The sequence below is a fragment of the Suillus subalutaceus genome, assembly GCF_016647625.1.
Source record: "Suillus subalutaceus strain FC151 chromosome Unknown DFJ58scaffold_148, whole genome shotgun sequence".
NCBI classification, from domain to species: Eukaryota; Fungi; Basidiomycota; class Agaricomycetes; order Boletales; family Suillaceae; genus Suillus; species Suillus subalutaceus.
Genome location: NW_024540397.1, coordinates 108,697 through 130,133, shown reverse-complemented (window position 1 = coordinate 130,133; position 21,437 = coordinate 108,697). Strand labels below are relative to the sequence as shown.

The 21,437-nt window shown below is 48.2% G+C and overlaps 5 protein-coding genes across 5 annotated transcripts; 2 read left to right on the top strand and 3 right to left on the bottom strand.

Moving 5' to 3' along the window:
• Positions 1 to 35: 35 nt before the first annotated feature.
• Positions 36 to 425, top strand: DFJ58DRAFT_733465 (uncharacterized protein; the record flags this gene model as incomplete). The annotated part of the gene is made up of 1 exon (XM_041386303.1): positions 36 to 425. One exon carries the CDS (start codon positions 36 to 38, stop codon positions 423 to 425), a length of 390 nt encoding a protein of 129 aa, XP_041238535.1.
• A 7,316-nt stretch (positions 426 to 7,741) lies between these two features.
• Positions 7,742 to 9,949, bottom strand: DFJ58DRAFT_733462 (uncharacterized protein; the record flags this gene model as incomplete). The annotated part of the gene is made up of 10 exons (XM_041386302.1): positions 7,742 to 7,768; positions 7,829 to 7,855; positions 7,907 to 8,003; positions 8,062 to 8,173; positions 8,229 to 8,464; positions 8,515 to 8,549; positions 8,606 to 9,407; positions 9,450 to 9,541; positions 9,616 to 9,660; positions 9,719 to 9,949. 10 exons carry the CDS (start codon positions 9,947 to 9,949, stop codon positions 7,742 to 7,744), a joined length of 1,704 nt encoding a protein of 567 aa, XP_041238534.1.
• A 142-nt stretch (positions 9,950 to 10,091) lies between these two features.
• On the top strand, positions 10,092 to 10,691 carry DFJ58DRAFT_733461 (uncharacterized protein; the record flags this gene model as incomplete). Its single annotated transcript, XM_041386301.1, has 3 exons — positions 10,092 to 10,214; positions 10,259 to 10,449; positions 10,502 to 10,691. 3 exons carry the CDS (start codon positions 10,092 to 10,094, stop codon positions 10,689 to 10,691), a joined length of 504 nt encoding a protein of 167 aa, XP_041238533.1.
• A 276-nt stretch (positions 10,692 to 10,967) lies between these two features.
• DFJ58DRAFT_733460 (uncharacterized protein) lies at positions 10,968 to 12,386 on the bottom strand (the record flags this gene model as incomplete). Its single annotated transcript, XM_041386300.1, has 5 exons — positions 10,968 to 11,378; positions 11,444 to 11,799; positions 11,840 to 11,888; positions 11,947 to 11,971; positions 12,034 to 12,386. The coding sequence occupies 5 exons, from the start codon at positions 12,384 to 12,386 to the stop codon at positions 10,968 to 10,970; spliced, it is 1,194 nt and encodes a 397-aa protein (XP_041238532.1).
• Positions 12,387 to 16,844: 4,458 nt separating this feature from the next.
• Positions 16,845 to 20,901, bottom strand: DFJ58DRAFT_812885 (P-loop containing nucleoside triphosphate hydrolase protein). The gene is given in 11 exon segments (XM_041391557.1): positions 16,845 to 16,995; positions 17,055 to 17,072; positions 17,124 to 17,177; positions 17,230 to 17,277; positions 17,297 to 17,579; positions 17,631 to 18,786; positions 18,839 to 19,205; positions 19,260 to 20,116; positions 20,174 to 20,720; positions 20,742 to 20,786; positions 20,808 to 20,901. 10 exon segments carry the CDS (start codon positions 20,847 to 20,849, stop codon positions 17,055 to 17,057), a joined length of 3,417 nt encoding a protein of 1,138 aa, XP_041238531.1. The 5' UTR covers positions 20,850 to 20,901; the 3' UTR covers positions 16,845 to 16,995.
• Positions 20,902 to 21,437: the final 536 nt, after the last annotated feature.

Below are 21,437 nucleotides of genomic sequence, written 5' to 3'. Positions count from 1 at the left end.
CACCTTCTCATCGGACTCGTAATGCCAGACGAGTTATGATCCGAAGGCCTCGGAATTCATCGACCGAAACTGACAGTGATCCCGAGGCCAATCACGAGAGTGATCCAGAGAGCAATCCCGAGGACGACACTCATCACATGGAGGATGATGCTGATGATGACACAGAGGAAGGTAGATCCCCGCAAAAGAGACCCAGAACAGAGCCTGGTCCTTCGACAGCACATGAAGGGACAGTGGTCCCACATGCAATTCCAAAGCCTCGCCCGGTCAATGCAGGGAAGACTGGTGCACTGCTGACATCGCGAATGGGCGACCTCCTGACTGGGCTGACTGCGAGAGTCACTCGCAATGTTCAGGAGGATGGTGCAACAGAACGAGTCAATAGGTCGCCGGCGCTGAAGAACATGCGGGGAAGAAAGCGGTGATTGAGCCATCGGCGAGGACAACCCGGAGTAAGTCAACACAGCAGCCATTGGACACAAGCACTCGAGTGACGAGAGCAAGGGGAAAGAAGTAATGGGCTGATACTACACTGCCTGCCATTACCTGCTTGTATTTACATGTCAATGTGTAACTTTCATATATCAGACCTAATATGATATGCAGAGTCCCCACTAGTCAATATCGATTATTGAGTCCCGACTATTGAGTCCCGACTATTGAGTCCTGACTATTGAGTCACAAACATTGAATCCCGACTATCGAATCTCGAGTCCCGAACCCCGAGATTTGTCAAACACCGAGTCCCGACTATTGAGCATTGAGTCCCGAGCATCGAACATCGAGTCCCGAAAATCGAGTGCCGAGTGTTGAGTCCCAATTATCGACTCCCGAATATCAAACATCAAGTCCCGACTATCGAGTCCCGAGTGTTGAGTCCCAATTATCGAATCCCGACCTTCGTGTATCGAGTCCCGTTCGACACCCGGGGACATGTATTGAAAAATTCGGTAGTGTACATGAGTGTGGGGATGTCAATGAAAATTCACAGGTTGCAATGCAGTAATTTACATGGTCAGTTGTTCTTCAAAGTGTTCAATCATGGAATCTACTACCCTGAGCATTTCAATGCTCATCTGTTCAACCCTTTGCAACCTCTGCAGGTCTGCATCAGCTTTTTTCAGTTTGTCGGATGTTTCTGCCCAAGCAGTTTGGAATGGACGCTCGGCCTCGATTAGTTGTTGGATGGAAGGGTCAGGAAGACCTCCAGTACAGTGTTTGTAATCATGGAGTCGATCTTGGACGGATTGGTCTTCCAGAAAGATTAGCTCAAAGATAACTGCTCTGCTTTCAGATACTCACATTCTGGGTGTTGGTATTTTCCGAAAGGATGGAGCTCCCGGACCATCAACCGTACATCCTCAATATTGAGCTCCGGCTGGTCTGCAGGGAGTTCGGTAGATGATTTGTCGGCTTGGGAGATAAGATCGGTCTCCATAATGGTCCAGAATGAATGGACCCACATGAAATAGACACCTCTGAGGTAGCCGGAGCAAAAGTGGGAGGATCAGCAGAGTCCAGCAACTCATCAACATCAATGACATCATCCTCAGGCCCGAGGTACAAGTCTGGATCAATGAGACAGCTGGCATCATCAGCTTGACCCGGATGTGATTGATCTTCAAGGGTGAAGTTAGCATGCATGGTGATCCCAGGTCATCAGTAATGTATAGTCATACCGGGTATTGCAGCCGACGCATCCGGGGGTCCGGATGACATAGAATCATATTCTATGTCATCATCCGGCCCGAGGTATAAGTCATCTAAGTCATCTAAGGGATACCCGGTGAATAGATAAGGCATGATAAGAATACAACATACCTAGTGATGCCCGGCCCATAGATGAGTCATCCACATCCATAGAATTATAGTCGGTCACCGGTGGGTCATTAAATCTAACGGCTGGATGGGAACTCATGTGTGGAGAATTGGTGGACTGATTGACTGATGATCTAAAAAACTTCGAAGTTCAACACAAAGCCGGCAATTGCCGAAAGTTGAACCACGACCAAACAAACACAAACAATAAACGATTTTGTGGATCGCCCATCAAATGTCTTGTTTGTTTGAAACTTCATCTTTCTGATAACTGATTTCAATCTGATTTCAAGATCTTTAAATCTCTCAACCCACTCATCATGTCCACTCCAGTTGACAACTCTTTGACCCATCTCAAGGCATCTGCTGCCCAGATCATGGCATCATCAGTGCCGCCCGGCAGATTCCCCTGGGTCCCAGCCACTCGGCTTGGGAAAACAGGTTGCTACACTTGTGGTATGTATTTTGTTTGGGTGCTTTTTCTTCTCTAACATCTTGGTAGTCTGATGTAGCCAAGGAGTATGGTCCGGGGATGGTCCTATTCCCGGCCTCATCATTTCGTGCTCCAAAGAGCTCCAGCGCATCCGCAACATGGTTCCCAAGGTCTGGCCAGACTGGCACTCCATCGGGTATGACAATCCTCGCATTCTGAGGCACGCCTGGTACCCCCAAGGTCCTCGCCTGGAACGCCTTAGGCAACCAGACCTTCGATCTCCCAACTGCTGCCCCCCCATCCACAGGTCCGATTCCTGTCAACCTTCCCTCCCCAGCCATCCCTGCCGGCAATGTTGCCGGCCCTTCCACCAACCCCACCACCGAAGTCCCGGGACAAGGGGACAGGTAAGGCCGTCTTCGCTGACCCAGACCCCGAGGCAGAAGGGAGTAAGAAGAGGAAGTCCCCCTTGATTTCTGGACCCTCCTCCCAACCCCCGAAATCTGCGATGAAGAGTCACAAGCATCAGAGGTCTGCTCGCATTGTGAAGTCCAAGGCCATTGTGGAGTTGGAAGATGATGAAGACTCGGTTATGCAGGTATGTCGTCTTGTTCATTTTTTCATTGTCTCTCATTTTCGTGTAGCCACCTTTGGGTGGAGTGCCGGAGGTCGTCCTTCCCCGGCTCTCCACAATTGTCGCAAGGACACCTGATTCACCTCGCTCGCCCCGGGTACCCAAGAAGAAGCCCTTTGGCCCTGCCACAGTAAGTGTCATTTATGCGTCCGGGACTCGGGTGTGTGCTTACATTATACCAGGTGATTGCCGGCAGTCACACAGCAGTTGTGGAGCCCTCCCAGCCCACTCCCGAACCTCCGGTGCAGGCACCCCCAGTCATCCCTGCAGTTGACATTCTCATTCCCGGACCGGTGAGTACTTTGAAATATCTCATGTGTCCATACACAAATACAACCAACAGAACAACCCATGCTATGCTTGCCACAAGCACAACTGGCCTTGCGCAACTCGGCCGGACAAGAGGACCGGGGCTCCATGTATGTCGTGCGTCTACTGCACAACAAAGAAGATCAAGTGCACCCCCGTGACTATGGGATTCCCCGCCTCCTTGCGATCGTTCTTCCTCTACTACCCCGGAAGACGAGGTCCAGAACACCATCCAGGGCTTCCTCCAAGACTCCCTCCAAGGCTCCCTCCACATCCCAAACTCCCGCCCCCTCCAAAGCTTCCCCTGCCTCCCAGTCCAGGGCCCGAACTCGCAGTCAGTCTCGTGGCCGGGCCGGAACTTCTGGTGTCACTGCTGTGACCACTCCCAAGACCCAGACGCGTGGTCGCAGCAAGACTATCACTGCCGTCAAGGCACCTGCACCTGCACCTGCACCTGCACCTGCACCTGCACCTGCACCTGCACCTGCACCTGCACCTGCACCTGCACCTGCACCTGCACCTGCACCTGCACCTGCACCTGCACCTGCACCTGCACCTGCACCTGCACCCGCACCTGCACCCGCACCTGCACCCGCACCTGCACCCGCACCTGCACCTGCACCTGCACCTGCACCCGCACCTGCACCTGCATCTGCACCAGCTTGTAAGTCACCCGAGTTTTTCATCACCGTCTGACCTTCATTTTCCCTTGTAGCCCTTCCGTCTTCCAGGTCGGCAGTCCCTGCTGCAGCACTTGGGGTGCCCATGCCAGATCTCCATGCCATGTCCATTGCGATTCGAGATGGCGCAGCTCAAATCGCTCTTCTGGAGGCTCATGTGGCAGAGCAGGATGGTAAGATTGACACCCTGCAACGCCTTCATGAAGGCCTTAGGCGCGAAATCATCGACCGGCACCCCTCATTCCCACTTCCCGACACTCCTGCCCCTGCAACATCCTTGTTGCTTGATCAATCCGGCCCCCGCACCATGTCACCCCCCAGAATCCGCACTCCCTCCTCTGATTGATCTCAGTATGGAAACAATGGCTCCCCACCACCCGCAGCCCTGACATTCCCGGATGCCTCTGCCATCGAGGGTCTCCTGTTCGACTACAACCAAGTTGTTCATCCAGAGGATCCAGATGCATCCGGCGAAATTGTGGACCCAGGTGATCCAAGCAACCTTGTCCCAGAATATGACTCTTCCAGCAACATGGATGTTGAGGTGGAGGTGAAGGTTGAAGAGTCTTCTGTGGAGGTTGACATGGCTACATAATTGCATAGTGATAGATGTATATACAAGTTTTCAATGAATGTAACCTCTGCCAGTCCATTGATTGAGTCACTGAGTTCCGAGTCCCGAGACCCGGAATTCGGCACTCGGGACTTGAGACGACAGATTTGAAACTTGAAACTTGAAACTCGAAAGCACTCGAATCTCGGGTCTCGGTACTCGGTATTCGGTACTCGACACGATGCTCGAAACTCGTAGAACTGTTTCGAATCACCGAGTACTGACTACCAAGTGCCGAGACCCAAGATTCGGTACTCGGGACTCGGTACTCGACACAATGCTCGAAACTCATAAAACTGTTTCGGATCACCGAGTACTGACTACCGAGTACCGAGTACCGAGTACCGAATCTCGGGTCTCAGTACTCGGTACTCGGTATTCGATACTCGACACAATGCTCAAAACTTGTAAAACTGTTTTGAATCACCGAGTACTGACTACCGAGTACCGAGTACCGAATCTCGGGTCTCGGCACTCGGTAGTCAGTATTCGGTGATTCGAAACAGTTTTACGAGTTTCGAGCATCGTGTCGAGTACCGAATACCGAGTACCGAGACCCGAGATTCAGTACTCGGTACTTGGTATTCGGTAGTCAGTACTTTCAAGTTTCGAATTTTGAGTTTTGTTTCCAATCTTTTGTCTCGCATGCCGAGTGCCGAATTCTGGGTGTCGGGTGTCAGTACTCAGTTCTCAGTACTTGGTACTCGGTGATTCGAGTCTCGAGACTTGTGACTCGTGATTTACAAATCGACATTTGAAACTTGTGATTTCTGAGAACAATGTGTATTATCTTATGTATTTCTGTACTCATTTCACCGACTACCGAGTGCCGAATCTCGGGTCTCGGGTCTCGGTATTTCAAGACAACAAAAATGTATATCATCTTAAATTTGAATTTTCTTAACTCGAGCCTCGAAACTCGTAAAAATGTACAATACCTAGGCCTATCTGTCTATATGATATGTATCTGGGCCCACCCGTCTATCTAATATTACCCGACGTCGGCCCACCCATCTATGTAGAATTCCCCACGTTGGCCCACCCGTCTATCTAATATGACCCCATGTCGGCCCACCCGTCTATGTAATAAATAATTCCGCTCACCCTCGGCCCACCCGTCTATCTGATATTACCCCACGTCGGCCCACCCGTCTATCTAATAAATAACTCACCTCACCCTCAGCCCACCCGTCTATCTAATATTACCCCACATCAGCCAACCCGTCTATGTAATAAATAATTCCGCTCACCCTCGGCCCACCCGTCTATCTGATATTACCCCACGTCGGCCCACCCGTCTATCTAATAAATATTTCACCGCTCCCTCGGCCCATCCGTCTACAAAATAATACTAATACGTCGGCCCACACATCTATATAATACTATTTGCTATACATCTCTCCTCAGGTCTATAATATATGTCAATCCTACTCTACATATTACCCACATGGGCCCACCCATCTCCATAATAATATTTCTCCCGGCCCATCCGCTATCGTCGATGATATATATAACATCAGCATAGATGGGCCCACCCGTCTCCATCGGAAATAATATGCCTCCCGGCCCACCCGTCAACATCGGGAATATACATAACATCGGCCCATAATCCGCTGGCCCGTATTACACAGGATATTATGTAGGTCGGGTGACCCGTATAATACGGGATTTGTCACTGAAGGGGCTCTGGTCCTCGCATGCAAGTGCGTATTGCATTTTAGTAGCCCAACCAACATAATTTTCCATACCGAGCAACTCGGGAATATGGTCATGCTTTCCCATGACGATACTGCCGTGGGGAGAGACAAGATAAATGAGCGGCAGGCAAGCGGTTAAGACAGATATGCTCTAAGCTTCGGCATCTGGCTTTGGATTAAGCCGGGGCTCATAACCTGTTAAAATAGAGGCTATAGAACAAGTCTCAGCGTCTGGAAGAGAACCGCTAACATTAACAGTACCTATAGAACAAGTCTCAGTGTCTGGAAGAGAACCGCTGAGGTACAAACAACGAGAAACAAAGGTATTATAAACTATAATATAGAGACTGAGATGAAAGAGGAAACGGGAATGTGTCGATGTTGTACATCCAACATAATGCACCAATGCTAGCATTAGCTGATATAGTTAATCACTATAGAAAGGCTTTGGGTAGTACCAGATAGGCTATACTAGCACTATGGGCCCAGTCATCAAGATTGGGTATAGTACTAACTACAGGCCCATCCTGTATTACCTCTACAATATACCCATGGGCCCGCATGGGATGGCCCATATAGTATGTGACATTGCCACACTGGGCTGTCTATGATACAGTATGGGTATAGGTCACTCCAGTATGTGGTACATGGACTCATTAATAAGTGTACACTGGTACATACAGACTTGGCTACATATTCGTATTATTAGCAGTACATAGTATAAAGAACAATCTGCAAAAGCAGAAGTAGTCAATGAAAAAGGGAGACTGGAAATACTATCTCAAATGCTCACTCACCTGCTACCTTGTGCTGCAAGAAAGGGGATGTCTAAATGGATATGTACACAAGATTAAGTTTGGGTCTGGAAATGAACTAGGTATCTAGTCAGGAGATTAGGTGGAGATTCAGAGATCTAGGTCCACATCAGCAAATGTGCAAAGGCCTGAACACGCCTGGTCACCGCCTGAACATCCTGGCAACAACCTGGACGTCCTGGAGGCCTGGTAGATATTTCATTCTCATGCACAATGGATGAATCACCAGCAGGAGAAAAATATGTAGTAGACCTCTTACTCATACTATACCACTATACCATACATTTTTCCATAATGTCACTTGAATCTCAGTCTCGTGATTCCATCCCTATAACACCCAAACCCTTTGGAGTTAAACCCCAGTGAAAACCCACTCTTCCCAGAATGGCTGAGGTTGCGTGAAATTGTCTGAACTAAGCGACACAGTCTCAAGAGAAAAATGAGACTAATAGCACATGTGCAAATGTGTGTGATTGTGCGTGATTGTCGCAGATTGTTTAGATGCAATATTTGCATGTCACCCTATATTGTGCCAGATCTGCTGGTATTGCTTGGCTGCAATGCTTGTTGTGTCACTCTAGATTGTGCCAGATCTGCTGGTATTGTGTAGTATATACATTATTACAGGTAGACGCCGGATATAATAAAACTTGATGCATCCCATCACTGTCCGTTCTACCCCGTGCTCGTTCTAGCTCGTGCTCGTTCTAGGTCGCAAGAAATCGGAAGGAGAGTGGTGTCGCTAACGGAGCCATTCGCCAGCTGCAACCTAGTAGAAAGAGTACCTTGTCAGTAGGTGCAACATGTTCTAGTTGTAGTCGCTACATACCTTCTTGGCAGCGAGCTCGTCGTATGACTGATTAAAGATGTTAGTCCAACCCGAGGACAGACAATACAAAAGATGCACTTTTTTCTGCGCTTCCGACAGTCCATCATAGTAGGTCTTGAACTCGGCTGCTGATCCAGTCTTGTTGTGAGTGAGCCATTCACGTGCGCATAGGTTACTGTCATGGAGTCTGTGAATATGTACAAAGGAAAGGAACACCACTGACACAGACATACCGTCCATTCTGTGCTTTCCCAACCTGCATCTTCCTTGACTTCTTTGCTGGCACACTAGGATGAGGTTTGCTGGTAGCGGAGGCATCTAACACTAGTAGAGGTACCGTGGTTGCTGTTGGAAGGATATTCAAGGTGAGCTTGTTGTCCAGTTATGTGGTGGTACTTACTACTAGTTGGTACCAGGTCGGCGACAACAGCTGTTGGTGGATTGGTGTCAGGTACTATGTCAGGGTGATCTAGGGAGTGTTCTGGGGTCAGTGCAATGGAAGGTGTGTGTTCACCGGTCGGCTGTGTGGATATTGGTTCCTCCGCTGGGGCTGTAGATGGAGTCAGGATATCTTCAGAGGGGGAGGGTGGAATCAAGGGCAGTTGATCTGCACTAGTAGTTGGTTCAAGAGTGGTACTAATATTGGTGAGTATTTTTAAATAATGGAATGTAATGAGTAGACTTACAGCGGGTTTGCGAATTTAAGTGGCCGTGCACAAAACTACAAACAATGATGTGAGGACGACATGACGTGACAGTACAAAGAAAGGTGTATACTCTGGCAGGGGGCCTGGATGCATGTGTCTCGTTCACGTTGTCAGAATGGCCAAGGTCAGTGGGCTGTGACTCATCTGAGTCTGGTAGCGGTGGTGTTGGCATTGGCGATTCATGTTCAGGGACTGATATTTCCGATGGCTTCTGCTTCTTGCTCGAAATTGATGCGATGCTAAGTGGGTCAGAGTCACGGGTCCGTTTTTTGGGCTTCACATCACCAGTGGCACAGTCAGTGTCGTCAGAGTCCAGCGTCTCGAGATTATCGAAGTCGAGGATATCTTCTGCCGTTGGCTTGTAAGTCCCTTCACGAACCAAGCAGCTGATATGATTCTTGCGCCAAGATGTGTAGCTAGCAGTTGCAATGGCGTCGCATTTCCAGTTGCCGTCACAGTAGCCAAGCTCAGGGAAGAATGTCACCATTTCTCGGTAGTACAGCTTACTGGCAGACCCCGATGCAGCTCCCCAGCTTTTGGGCGCCTCCTTGATGTTCCAGATGTCCACGAACACCCGTCGGGATGTGGTACGGATTGCTGTGACTCGCTCCAAGGGAATAGGCTTGTTATTCTTGTCGACGATGTAGCGCAGCGGATGCAACTTTTCAAGCTGCGTCGATGGTTTCTCCTGGCGCTTCTTCCAGTCTTCCTTCGTCCATATGAACTCGCTGGGAAAGTCAGCACAATTGTAGGATGGGACTGCGATTTCCTTCGCCTTTAGCATCACAGGCAGACTCTGAGGGGAGAGGGTACTGAGGCTGGCAGGGTCTAGAGTTAGTGAGAGAGATTCCGCAAGCTTATTATAAGCGGCCCTATAAAAACAATAGTCAGACACCCGAGAAAACAAGTGATACAACTGAAAGACGCGCTGGTGTAAATCTCGCTCACGTGCCAGCATTTGTTTGTCCATCCGCAGCTGTAAAATATCGTGCTGGAGGAATTTAATCTGCACATTAGAACGCGTATATGCGCTGAAAGTTAGTACATTTATTTAAAAAAATCACTTGGTGAGGCTTTAACCTGCTCTTCGAGGCACATATATGCGCCCAAAAGTCCATTTGCTCCCTAATAATAATGTGTTAGTTGTTACTAGTAGCCAGTTTGTATCAAAGACACGACTTACCATAGTCTCATGACCTTGTTGTGGCGCGTTATCGGGTCTCTGTTGAAAAAGATCCATGGAGGGAGAACGCGACAGCCCTAGCCCACTTGATTCAGGGGATGGAGACATCATATCCGGCTGGCCACAAAGAGGAGGTAAACTACCTATAGAATGATTAGGGATATTAGGGTATGGTGTTTCATAATTGTCAGATGGTGTAAAGTTATTATACTGGGGAAAAGAATAAGACATGGTTGTGGTGGTATAAGAGAAAGACCTTAACACACTCAATCGAAACGCGCTCACATGACCCACTGGAAAGTTTCAAAGTCTGGGGATATTTCATTAAGTCCTCGATGTGGAGGATTTTACTTCACTCTAATCTAATACCCTAATGCCTATCGTAATCGACTCTGTTAATATGCTTGAGGATGTCATTCTCCTCGATATTGACAATGTTGTTCCTTCATGGAACACATACTGCTTTGCACTGGATATCCACTCTCCTGGATGCAAGGTAAATCATCTGTTATTCTTGATGCCTATCTCACACATATCCAGAGAATTGTTTTATGCTTCAGAGATGCCCAGATACTCAAGTTGAAAAATGGTAAGGATGAGGAAGACAACTCACCAGTATCGGAAGACAAGGAAGAACAGTTGGTGGTCGAGACATTGGAAGACGAGTCCGAAGAGGAATTGGTGGTCAAGAAAGAGGAAGAAGAAGACAAGTGTCCCCAGGCCATTCCTCTGTACATTTACAGTGCCCCGATTTTACTGTTTACTTACCTGTTTCTCTTGCAGCAGCGCCTCTCCATGTAACCTCCTTAGCAGGCGCCTCGAAAACCCCAACCCAGATCCAGACAATCCCACTGCGCCTTGGTGCTATCTCCTGCATCCAATTGGTCCATCCCATCTTAGTGCCAAAGCGGAGAAAAGAGATGCTGACGAGCAGGAGCTCCAGCAGAGGTTCACAAAGTGGCGTAAAGTTTAATTTTCTCCTTGCATCATTACTTACATCCGTGCAATTTGTGCTGCCACTCTTACTTGCTGCCACTCTTACTGTACTCTCACTAATGTATTTCTTGTCATGGTAACATTAATATTGCAACACAGTTCTTGAAACATATCAATAGAACTACTAAATGTGCGCACAGAAGGGAAATGATGAGGCCGGCGGAAGTATTCCAGAAAGTCTTTAAAACTGTAAAAGGTCAGAACAGACAGAACAGACGAACTGTACAAACAGAAAGAGACTTACTGAAAATATCTATTCAGCCTCGTCAGCCTCGTCTCCCATCTCCTCATCAACAGACACCAAACCAAGCCCAGGCTTCTCAACCAGAAAAAAGCGATCCTCTACCAATCCTGATGGGAGTTTAGGACGATGAGGTACCATAGCAACTACAGAATGTATTGTTTTCATGCTGACTAGCTGCAGCGCCTCATTGCCATGATATGTGCATGACCAAACGGTCTGTGCTGACTTCTGCAGTAGTTCTGGGTCTGGGCGAGAATAGACAGAGACCATTGCGACGGTGACAAAGTGGTAGATTTCATCGTCAATGTACTCGAACTCCTCGTCATTGTCGTCCTCATTGATGTCGTCTGCATGGACCGTAACAGCCAGCTGCGCAAAGTATAAAACTTCCGCAATTTCGCTCTTGTTGTTGATGGAGACCTAAATTTACAATTAGTTTCGACTGAATAGTGTGAGCGAGGACAATCACCTTTACATTGCGTGACATGCAGACATTCTCTGCAAGCTTGAGTTTTTCCTTCCATGCACAGCGAGCGATCTGCCCATTGGGAAGTCGCAGTCTTGCCCAGCGCTTGAACTTCGGAACGGGCCCCATCGAGGAATTCACGAATCAATTGTGTCTCAGTCTCACCCGGACGATAATTGTATCTGTCACGAGCCCTGAGGAGAATGTAACCACCCCCGAGATCGACAGAATAATTAGGAAGTGGATTGTCGGGTGGTTCTAAGTCCGGAATCATAACTTTAAGTGTGTTGATCTGGCAGCGGCGAATGGCGAGGAAGGTGAGATTCAAAAATGGATTGGAAGGTTGCCAAATCTCCATCCCAAGCATACCAATGACTGCGTTCCATAGTCCACTGTGCATAACACACAGACGGACCAGATCGAAAGCCTTCAGCTGCTAAATGATTGCCCTGGTGTGCGCATGGCTGGACAAAATGAATCCTGTCAGCTCGACGCTGATAATATATACACTCAAACTCATACTCCCACTCGCAAAAGTACCTGTGAGCTGTTTGAATGTCGTCAAACGTGAGACTATGCTGACTCATGATTCGGACGCCTCGAACGAACTTGCAATAATTTTGCCAGTACTTGTCGGGCAAGATGCCATAGAGAAGACCTGGACCAAGGCCCCACAGCCATAGGATAAACTCCCAGGCTTTGTAGTAAGTATTAATCTTCTCGGCGGGATTACAAGGGGGCCGATCAAATGAGCCAGGGAGATATTGCGCACATGCGGCTACAGTGGCACCATGATCTGTCCAAATGGCTTTGTCGCAGAACACTGCCCAGTCCCACAACTCCTTATTATCTGAGGCGTCACACTTCATTGTGCCACGCCACAAATCGGTGAAGAGGGAACCCATATTGGGACCCTCGAAGTGCATGATATCAGGGGTAAAGCATTCCGGAATACTGAACATGCAGGTTGGGCAAGAGGCCAAGCAATATGCTTGGCCTGACGATACCTGTTTCGAGACGCTGTTGAATGTACTGGGCCAGTGGTTGTAGCCGATACGATACGGTAAAGGTTGTCAACATAGTCGGAACATGGCAATAACGACAGTTTATTGATGTCGATATCATCAGTGGTCGCATCCGGAAACAGCATAGTCGAGAGGCTTCAGCAGTACAGGATAATATTGTGGCTGCCCGTGCTTGTGACGTCCTTTGAGACCACAATACATTCTACACCCATTCTTTCCAGTATGCCCAACCATTGAGCTCAAACAAAGTAAGCCAGGGCCATCTGCGGTTCCAAATGCGAAAAAAAGATTCGAGGTAAAGAGTTCGTCTGTTGACGCATCCCATATTCGAAGCCCTTCCTTTTGCAGGCCAACAAGATGGTGTAGACCAGGAAAAAGAAATGATTCGATGAATTTTGGCTTCTTAGGACCCGGTATGATTCCGCCCGGCAGAATATACTTCTTCTTGTAGCGTACGTCGGGGGGAAGATTGACGATGATCCATATATATATCCAGCAATCCGACTCCTTGCTCTCGTAGAGTTGGGCCCCATCGATGGATAACATAAGAACAATATCGCCCTCCTCAAATTTCCCATTGTGAACAGCTTTCAAATATTCCGTACCAGTGATGATGTCATCATAGGCGGAAAGCTTGCCATCGCCAAGTTCAAGTTCTTCGAGAATATTTCTGGTGCGTTCATCACGATAGCGCATGTTAGCCGCTCCACTAGGGTCTCGGTAGAGCGTATGGAGTTGTGGACCGAGGGGGATAGTGTGAAACACTTTGACAGGGTGACTTGACTTTGCCATTAGAAGCCTCGAACTTAATCTGATCATAGCGGTGCGAATTGCAGGTAGGACAACGGTCAAGGAGTGCGTATTCTCCCGTGAAAGCTGTGCAGCCCTCTACACACATGTCGTCTATGATAGACTCGATCCCACTCATCTGCGCAACAATGCGCTTGACTTCATAGTGGGATGGGAATGCTGCATCTGGATAACATCGCAGGACGGCTTTGCGGACATTACCATAAGCCTCCACTGCAGAGTGTTCCAGCGCAAGGTAGGTGTCGATAGCTAAACAAAGATGGGGATCTTCAATTTTGAGTTGAAGCTGAGGAGGGTTTCGGAGACGTTCCAAGGCATCGGGATCTAATGGTGAAAAGTCGTCATCTAAAGTTGAGTGTCGAAGGGCTTGAATGAATGAGATGGATCGTAGTATGTCTTCATGACGACCGACATTGGCCAGACGTTGGATTTCATCAAGGTCGATATCTTCTATTGTGCGCCAAGTCCTCGTGAGCAGCAGGAAGGTTTGGTTCATGTGCGGGCTGGTCCTCGTCACCAGGGTGAGACTCTGGTGGAGGTATAGGTGGGTCATTGTGTTGGAGGGGATCATCAGGTAGTGAAGGTGCGGCAGGCTGGTTCTCGTAACCAGCAGGAGGGTCTGGAAGATCATTTGCATAGTCACCCTGCCAATAGAGGTCGTCGTCGTTATATAATTGTATGGGAGACTCTCGATAAATTAAAGGTGCTTGGTAGGTAATTGAAATGAATGACTTTACCTCGTCTTCTGGTGCGCTCTGATCAAGATCCATGCCCATAGCATCCCTTTGAATCGACTGAGACTGCTCTCTTGTTGGCTCGACTGACATATCTTCACACCGATTAGCACAATAGTATACTAGACATAAGTTCTTAGCTTACCCATACCACTGGTGCCAGCAGAGGCGCTTGATGAAGCAATTGGAGCAGCGCTAGTGATAGTAGCTGCGGTGTTGTGTGCTCGAAGAGACTAATAGTGCCTGAAGCTCTGCAGTTCGTGTACTTGCGCTATCGTCTTGTGCTTTTAAACAGTAATATTGGGCTTTCGAGACAGTCTGCAGGCGGCCTTTGCGCATAACTTGATACTCTTTTGCTGGCGGCATGATAGCAAGACGCAAGGTGCAAGAGGCAGTAGATTTTGCACAATCCCAGACAATTATTGCAGGCTGGATGCAACGTGCAGTGACGACAACAGCAGATAATCGATTTCGCACAAATCTAGACAAGTGCTATTATTAGTACTAACTTCGCCAGCCATTCTCACACAATCTCAGCCTTGTCTCAAAATTCTGCACAACCTCGCACAATTTCAGCCATTCTGGGAAGAGTGGGTTTTCACTGGGGTTAAACGGCAAGCCAAGACAACATGCTAATACTAAATTCACACTGATTGCATACTAGTTCTCGCTCCAAACCTCCCAGCCCAGTCAAACAACACCTTCTCAGACTCAGAGGAAGGTACAACCAATCTGGATTCCGAGTCAGACCATGATGGCCCGCCACAGACTCAGATCAAAAAACGGTGAGCCACACAATCATCGCTCGCATGATTCTCATGCCACCACCCATTTCACCAGTCATCATCTACTATTTTGGCGACTCAAATACCTACTGATCCCAACGGACCTTTCAAATACAGTATGAACCATTGTTTTTCCTCCAACATGTCTTTGACGACAGTACACAGCCCCTGAATACCTTGCCACACTTGCTGCACAGCAAAAAACACCAGAATCACCAAGTCCCACCAAATTTCGGGCTGAAACCCTTGCCGTCCCTGCGGACTTCCTCCAAGACCTTGTTGATGCATGTTGGAAGGCTGAGAGAGCACGCTGTGACACCAAACATAAATTTCAATCACAACAGGTGCAGAAACTGCCCCGAACTTAAAAATATCATAATGTATAATACCTGACAATCCTTTTTGCCTGTGCGCTCTGTTGAGCCTGAAAATAATCTGAGATGACCTGGTCAGAACACAATTTCATTAGTGTGATGGTCGGCATATTTATTTATGACGCTCTCAAGATTCTCGAATGCCAATTCAAACATCCTGAGTATCGCCATGATGTTGACGCCCAGCATCAAATTTGTTCACGACTACTTGCCACACAAATCAACAACCAAAAACATGTGCCCTTCATTTATGCAGATATTGAGGTCAGTCTGCGCTCTCCTAATGATCATTGATCATCTCTGATTGTATTAATCTGTCTCAAGAATTTCAAAGGAGCTTGGTTGGCACCTGTACTACTGGAGCTTGTAGCTACACACGTTAAATGCTGTGGTAAGGCTTTTGGAGCATTCGTAAAACTGATCGGGGCACTTGGGTTGGCGGCTGCTGCTGGTGTATCACAGTCTCACAACTCTTACTATGGGTTCGAACTAACAAGCGAAATCTAGTACCACCGTGCATTATCACTCTATACTGAAGGCGAATCGGCCAAAGAGGCGGCAAAAGAAGCCAAGCGCCACTCAGACACAGGGAGATGATAGTAAGCATGCAAAGAACATTGACTTTGATGCAGCATGGGGGTCTGTCGCAATGCTGCTATGCAGAACAAGCCTGCTGGATTACCTGAGAGGAAGTGGGAAGCTATCAAGAATGCTTTGTCAGAGTTGGTTGGGATGGATGCAAGATCTGACGATGAAGGCTTTAACGACAACAACAATATCATGGACCTCCTGAGGTGTGGTTCTGCTCTCCTGACTTGGACGCTGAGGACGGAGATCCACAACTCGAACAAGCAGATTCCTGACCATCACACACTGTTGAAGGTTCTTAAGATTTAGGTTCTGGGCTTAGTAGGAACAGCAACGATAATAGGAGTTCGTGGCGTGCAGAATATATTCGGCTAATTCCGATTATCTATTATACCAACTAACTACTCCGCCACTCAGATGCTCTCATAACTCCGCTAGGAAGTGCACGAACCATGTCGGCTGATTGCTATGTCACAACAAAGGTGAGTGTCAAAACCTTTCTTATCAGTCTCTATCTGATTGACACGGCTAGGATTCATAAAGGCCACCATAATCATACCTAGTACTAGATATATCTGTGGATCCTGCGTTAAAAATTGATACCTGTTTTGTGTCTGATATGGGTCTGGTTAGCATCTGAAGGCTATCTGAAGGCTATCTGAGTCCGATCTGGTTCCCGACAGCTTGCCTGACACTGACAGATTCATCTGCCGCCAGTACACACCGCCTGCTAGCCTGGATGGTCTGAAATCAGGTGATTCAGGTCACTCTGCACTTTTCCTGATGCAGAATGTGGGATATGACAGCAAGTCAACAAGCAAGAAAAAACATACCTCAAGGATAAGAGAAGACAAGGGATAAAGACAATCAGGGCAGGCCAATGGCACATGTTTTGTGAAACATACTGTTCCCACAGTTGTCACTGTAAAACTTTCCCACTATACAGTTTATGCAATTTAAAACAGTAAATAAACTGAACCAGTTGGAGCCTTACTACCATGCTGTATGACATTGTGGCTGTAGGTCACCTGGTATATTGTGACTGAGATTTGCCCTATGCAAGCAAGCGGGTCAGAATCCTGTCCCGGATGTCCCGTATATTTTGAGATCGAGATGACCTCCTGCTCACGGTCAACTATATACCGAGTCAAAAGTCGTCGAGACACGATGTGCTTATTTACAGAAGGAAACGAGAAGAAAGATAGCGCAGATATAGTGCACAAAAATCTGCTTTTGTAACAGAGCAACGACCGAAGGTCACCGCTTGTACGTTACAGCTACGGATAGATCGTAAAATACTCCAATAACAAGGTTTTAACCGAATGTTTGACTCTATTGCCAGAATTAACACATAATCAAAGCATCATTTGGATGACTACATACCGAGCGTGCACTTTGTTTGACTTTCGATAGTCGCCATTCGTCGGGTTTCTCGTACTAGTAAATCCATGAGTCTCAGATGCATGTCTCGTATGGATGCGATGCATACCTTGTTGTATAATGGTTCGATCTTTTCCTGTCTCTTTCGCTTACTGATCTTGTTGGCGTCAGGCGACTCTGAAGAACTGAGGTGCAACCTCCACGAGCCATTTTGGCTCTATAGTAGTGACGTTATGACAGTATTCACGAGTGGTCAACACCAACTCGTTGTAGATTAGCCATTCAGGCGCGCGGTTGAAGAGAGCGGAAGAGGGATGAATATATACGGGTGTTCCTTCAACAAGTGTCTTGTAACCTTCTTGAGGATCCTTCTTAGCCGCGTTCCGGAAGAAACCAGAACATATCGCCTTCCGCACACGGTTGTAATCCTTTCCTGCCGATAGAATATCATGCTTGTATCTGAGAAGATTGTTAAAGCTACGAACTAACTCATCGAGAATTTGCACGCACCTGTCCATGATACCCACTAGCTGCTTGCGAATATCCTGCGCACGCCGCATGCTTCTTGCCTGGATAAAGTTCTCGTAGCACCAAGGATTCGAAAAGTTCGCGCCTTTCCAGCCATTGTATACCGTCAGAAGGGTAAGGTGATCGCCCTCTGGCTGATGGAACTTCGCTTTCTTAGAGTCGGCTTGACCTTGTTTCTCCTTCGGGCGATAGAAGACAGATTGGACGGACAACATGGCCACAATGGAAAGGATCTCTTCGGAGCAACCAAGCTCGACAGAGGCGATGAGCATCTTTGCAAGCGGCGGCTCCATGGGGAAGTCAGCCATCTTGCGACCCAAACGAGTCAAAAGACCTTCGTCATCCAATGCCGAAAGCGCGTACAATGATTCCAATGCAGTTATCATGGTCTGCGCCGGCGGTGGATCCATGAAATCAAAACTAAGAAGGTCATTGATACCCATTGCCTTGAGCATCAGAATAGTATGGGCAAGATTCGTCCGCTGAATATCGGGAATAGAAGTGGGTAACATCTCGTTCCGGTAGGCAGTCTCTGTGTATAGACGGTAGCACTTTCCTGGGCCTGTGCGACCAGCACGACCAGAGCGCTGCCGTGCTTGTGCCTGGGATATAGGCATGACCACCAACGAATCCATTCCTAGTCTCGGGTCATATGCGTTTTGCTTCGAGAATCCGGGATCGATGACATAGTAAATCCCAGGAATAGTCAAACTAGTTTCTGCAACGTTGGTGGCGATGACGACTTTGCGGGCACCAGGAGGAGTGGGTTCGAAGACACGCGACTGTACTTCGGATGGAAGGGCGGAATAAATGGGGAGGATGATAAGGTCTGGCACTTTTGGACCCAACGCTTTCATACGCTCAAAGAGAATTTCGCATGATGTGTCGATCTCCTCCTGGCCCGTCAAGAAGAGGAGAATGTCGCCCGGAGGCTCGGACAGGTGGATTTGCATGACGGTGATTAATGACGCGTCCAGGTAGTCGGATTCCGGCTCTTTGGTGTAAAGGATCTCTACTGGGTATGTGCGACCAGGAATGGTGAAGATTGGGCACCCGAAGAAGTACTTCGAAAATTTCTCGGCGTCCAAAGTCGCTGAGGTGACAATTAGCTTTAGCTCGGGTCGCTTCTCGACAGCCTCTGCGAGCAAGGCGTCAAAAAACATCAAGCAAGTGAAGATGCACAAACTTACTTTTAAGAAGGCCAAACAAAACATCAGTTGCGATGGTCCGTTCGTGAGCCTCATCAAGCATGACCACCGAGTACTGACTGCAGAGTGGGTCAATCACCGACTCACGCTGCAGCATGCCATCCGTCATATATTTGATCTTGGTTTCCGGACTCGTACAATCTTCGAAACGGATGGTATAGCCAACTTCTTGGCCGAGGCGACATCCCACTTCTTCCGCGACACGCTTTGCGACTGACATGGCGGCCACACGACGCGGTTGTGTACAGCCAATGCGTCCTCTATCAGCAAAGCCAGCCTCAGCGAGGTATTGAACCATTTGCGTTGTCTTGCCAGAGCCAGTGTCTCCAACAACAATGAGGACTTGATGCTATATAAAAAGTTAGTGAGAAACTACTCGATTTGCAGAAAAACAATCGTTTACCTCGTCAATGGCCTTTAGCAGAGCGTCTCTAAGCTTATAAATAGGCAGATTCTTCCGTTGCTCCTGTATACTGAGGCTTGTAATTTCACCATATGTCGTAGCCTTGTTGAATGTCGATTCCCTCCATTTAGGTACTTCGCCGGCTCTTCGATCCTTGAGATGACCTCTCATGTCTTGAGCAAACATTCTGTCTGACTCCTTCGCCATAGGATCGAGCCACGGTGCACTAAAGTCTCGAGCTTCAGAGTCAGCTTGCTCATTAGCTTCTTGCTGACGAAGCTCGCGTCGCTCTTTAGCCAAAGCTGCACCCCCCAGGGCGGCTCTATTGAGGGAGCCATCAGGAGCTTTGATGATCTTCACAGGACTGAGATCGAGAGTGCGTTTCGTCTGACCAGCCAAGAATGCCGGTTCCTCTTCCCTGATTTCGACGTCAAGCTCCTCTTCAACCTCCGCTCGAGCCACAGGATTGACGAAGTCTTCGTCAAGGTCAGGATACTCGGAAGCATCGATGACACCGGATGAGATAAGCTGCTTGATCTCCCATCGTTCGGGTGAGGTCAGACGTTTGGCGGACCGAGTCGCTAATGGTTCGTCTTTTGAGCGCAAAGGCACAGCATTGGCCCCAGAGGACGCGCGAGCCGCTCGTTGGCGCTCTTCCTCCATCTCGGCTTCAGATCTGATCCGCAGGTGGGGAGTGAGATCGCGACCCGTAGCTTGGTCTACATCCTTCATAGACAGACCAATACGGCTGCCCGCGATGCTCATCACCTTAACCTTGACCTGTTGTCCACGGCTAAGGAGATCCGACGCTGAGTTCGCACGTGCACCCTGCTGAATATTTGAAACATGCACCATGCCTGGAAGTATGTTAGTAAAACAATGTTGAGGATCAAAATGCCTTGCACACCTTCAACACGTCCCGCAACACCCTCCTAGTTGCGCAAAAGCGCCGAAATCTTTGAGGCTTGATATTCGGCCACTGTAGATTTTAAACAATACCGGCCGCTCGTCTGCGTTTCTCCCCCTCCAATCATCCCTCCTTGAGTTGTAATTGCGACCCCTGTCAGGGCTTGGACTACGACGGCGTGGTGACCGTGACCGAGATCGGTCTCTTCGCTCTCGCTTCGTAGGCCTCTCATCCTCGTCTGTTGTTTTTGCCCTCTTCGCAACACCTTCAAACTGAGCCATCATATCGTCCACCTCTTTCATGAGCACATCCTTCTTTATCTCCTTGTCTGGCACAGCGAGCCCAGGGAAAAGTCGTTTCTGCTTGTCCTTTTCACGATCAAGCGCGTCTCCGTTCGTTTGGGCATTTAAAACGCCATGAGTAACTAAACTAGACTTCTTCTTGTGTTTCGGATGCAAGCTCAGGATTAAACGATCCACGTTCTCAACAAATGAGTCGGGGAATTCAGCGCCAGCATTACTGAGCTGTGATTTGAAGTCGGGAAGTGATTTAGACTGGTCGTGAAGAGAAATGACAAATTCAGCGATTGTTTTATCGTTAATGCCAATATAGTTGTCAATCTCCTGGGTAATTTTAGCGACTAGCGAGAGTACTTCAAGGTTGTAAAGGTCATTCTCTGCCATAGCAAGGTCGTCGTGAGAGCTAGAGTTGTGGCCCTGAGTCAGTGAGATCGTTTGGAGGCAAGGGTAGTCCCGTGTCACGGAAATGTCACATCAGTATTAGTGTGACACGTTTGGGGAGTAAAATTCAATTGAATGTACTATGATAGAGGCTAAAGATGCAACGAGCTAACAGAACTATGCTGAATCAATCAATGCGCCCACTAGGAATTTTAAACTTCTGCAACTTCGACAGAACTGCAACAGAACTAAGTGCATTTCGACGCTTCTCCACATCAGGAGATAACTTGCATGCTCCGCCACGGTTGCGTATAAGTGCCCTTTTTCCGAGGTTAAATACAAGATGGTTGACCTGAGGCGTGAATGTGAAGGTCGAATGTACGCCGCCAGCATGTAAAATGTGGCGCTACTTTTGGGATATCGTCGTTGGAGTCACAGCTTGGACACGTTTGACTATAGATCCTTCAGCTCGAGCAGGTGTGGACTCGCCAATCGCAAGAGCGGGAATCCAGGATGACAACAACACCAATGTGTTGTTGTCAGCAGTGCGAAATCGCTCGCAGTGAACATCCTGGACAATTGCTCCGAAAG

Coding starts and splice junctions, on each gene's coding strand:
- DFJ58DRAFT_812885 (XM_041391557.1), bottom strand. CDS start 20,849: ATGGCAGAGAATGACCTTTACAACCTTGAAGTACTCTCGCTA. Junction 19,206..19,259: donor TGCTAAAGGCCATTGACGAG/GTAAACGATTGT, acceptor CTTTTTATATAG/CATCAAGTCCTCATTGTTGT. Junction 17,580..17,630: donor CTAGTGGGTATCATGGACAG/GTGCGTGCAAAT, acceptor CAATCTTCTCAG/ATACAAGCATGATATTCTAT.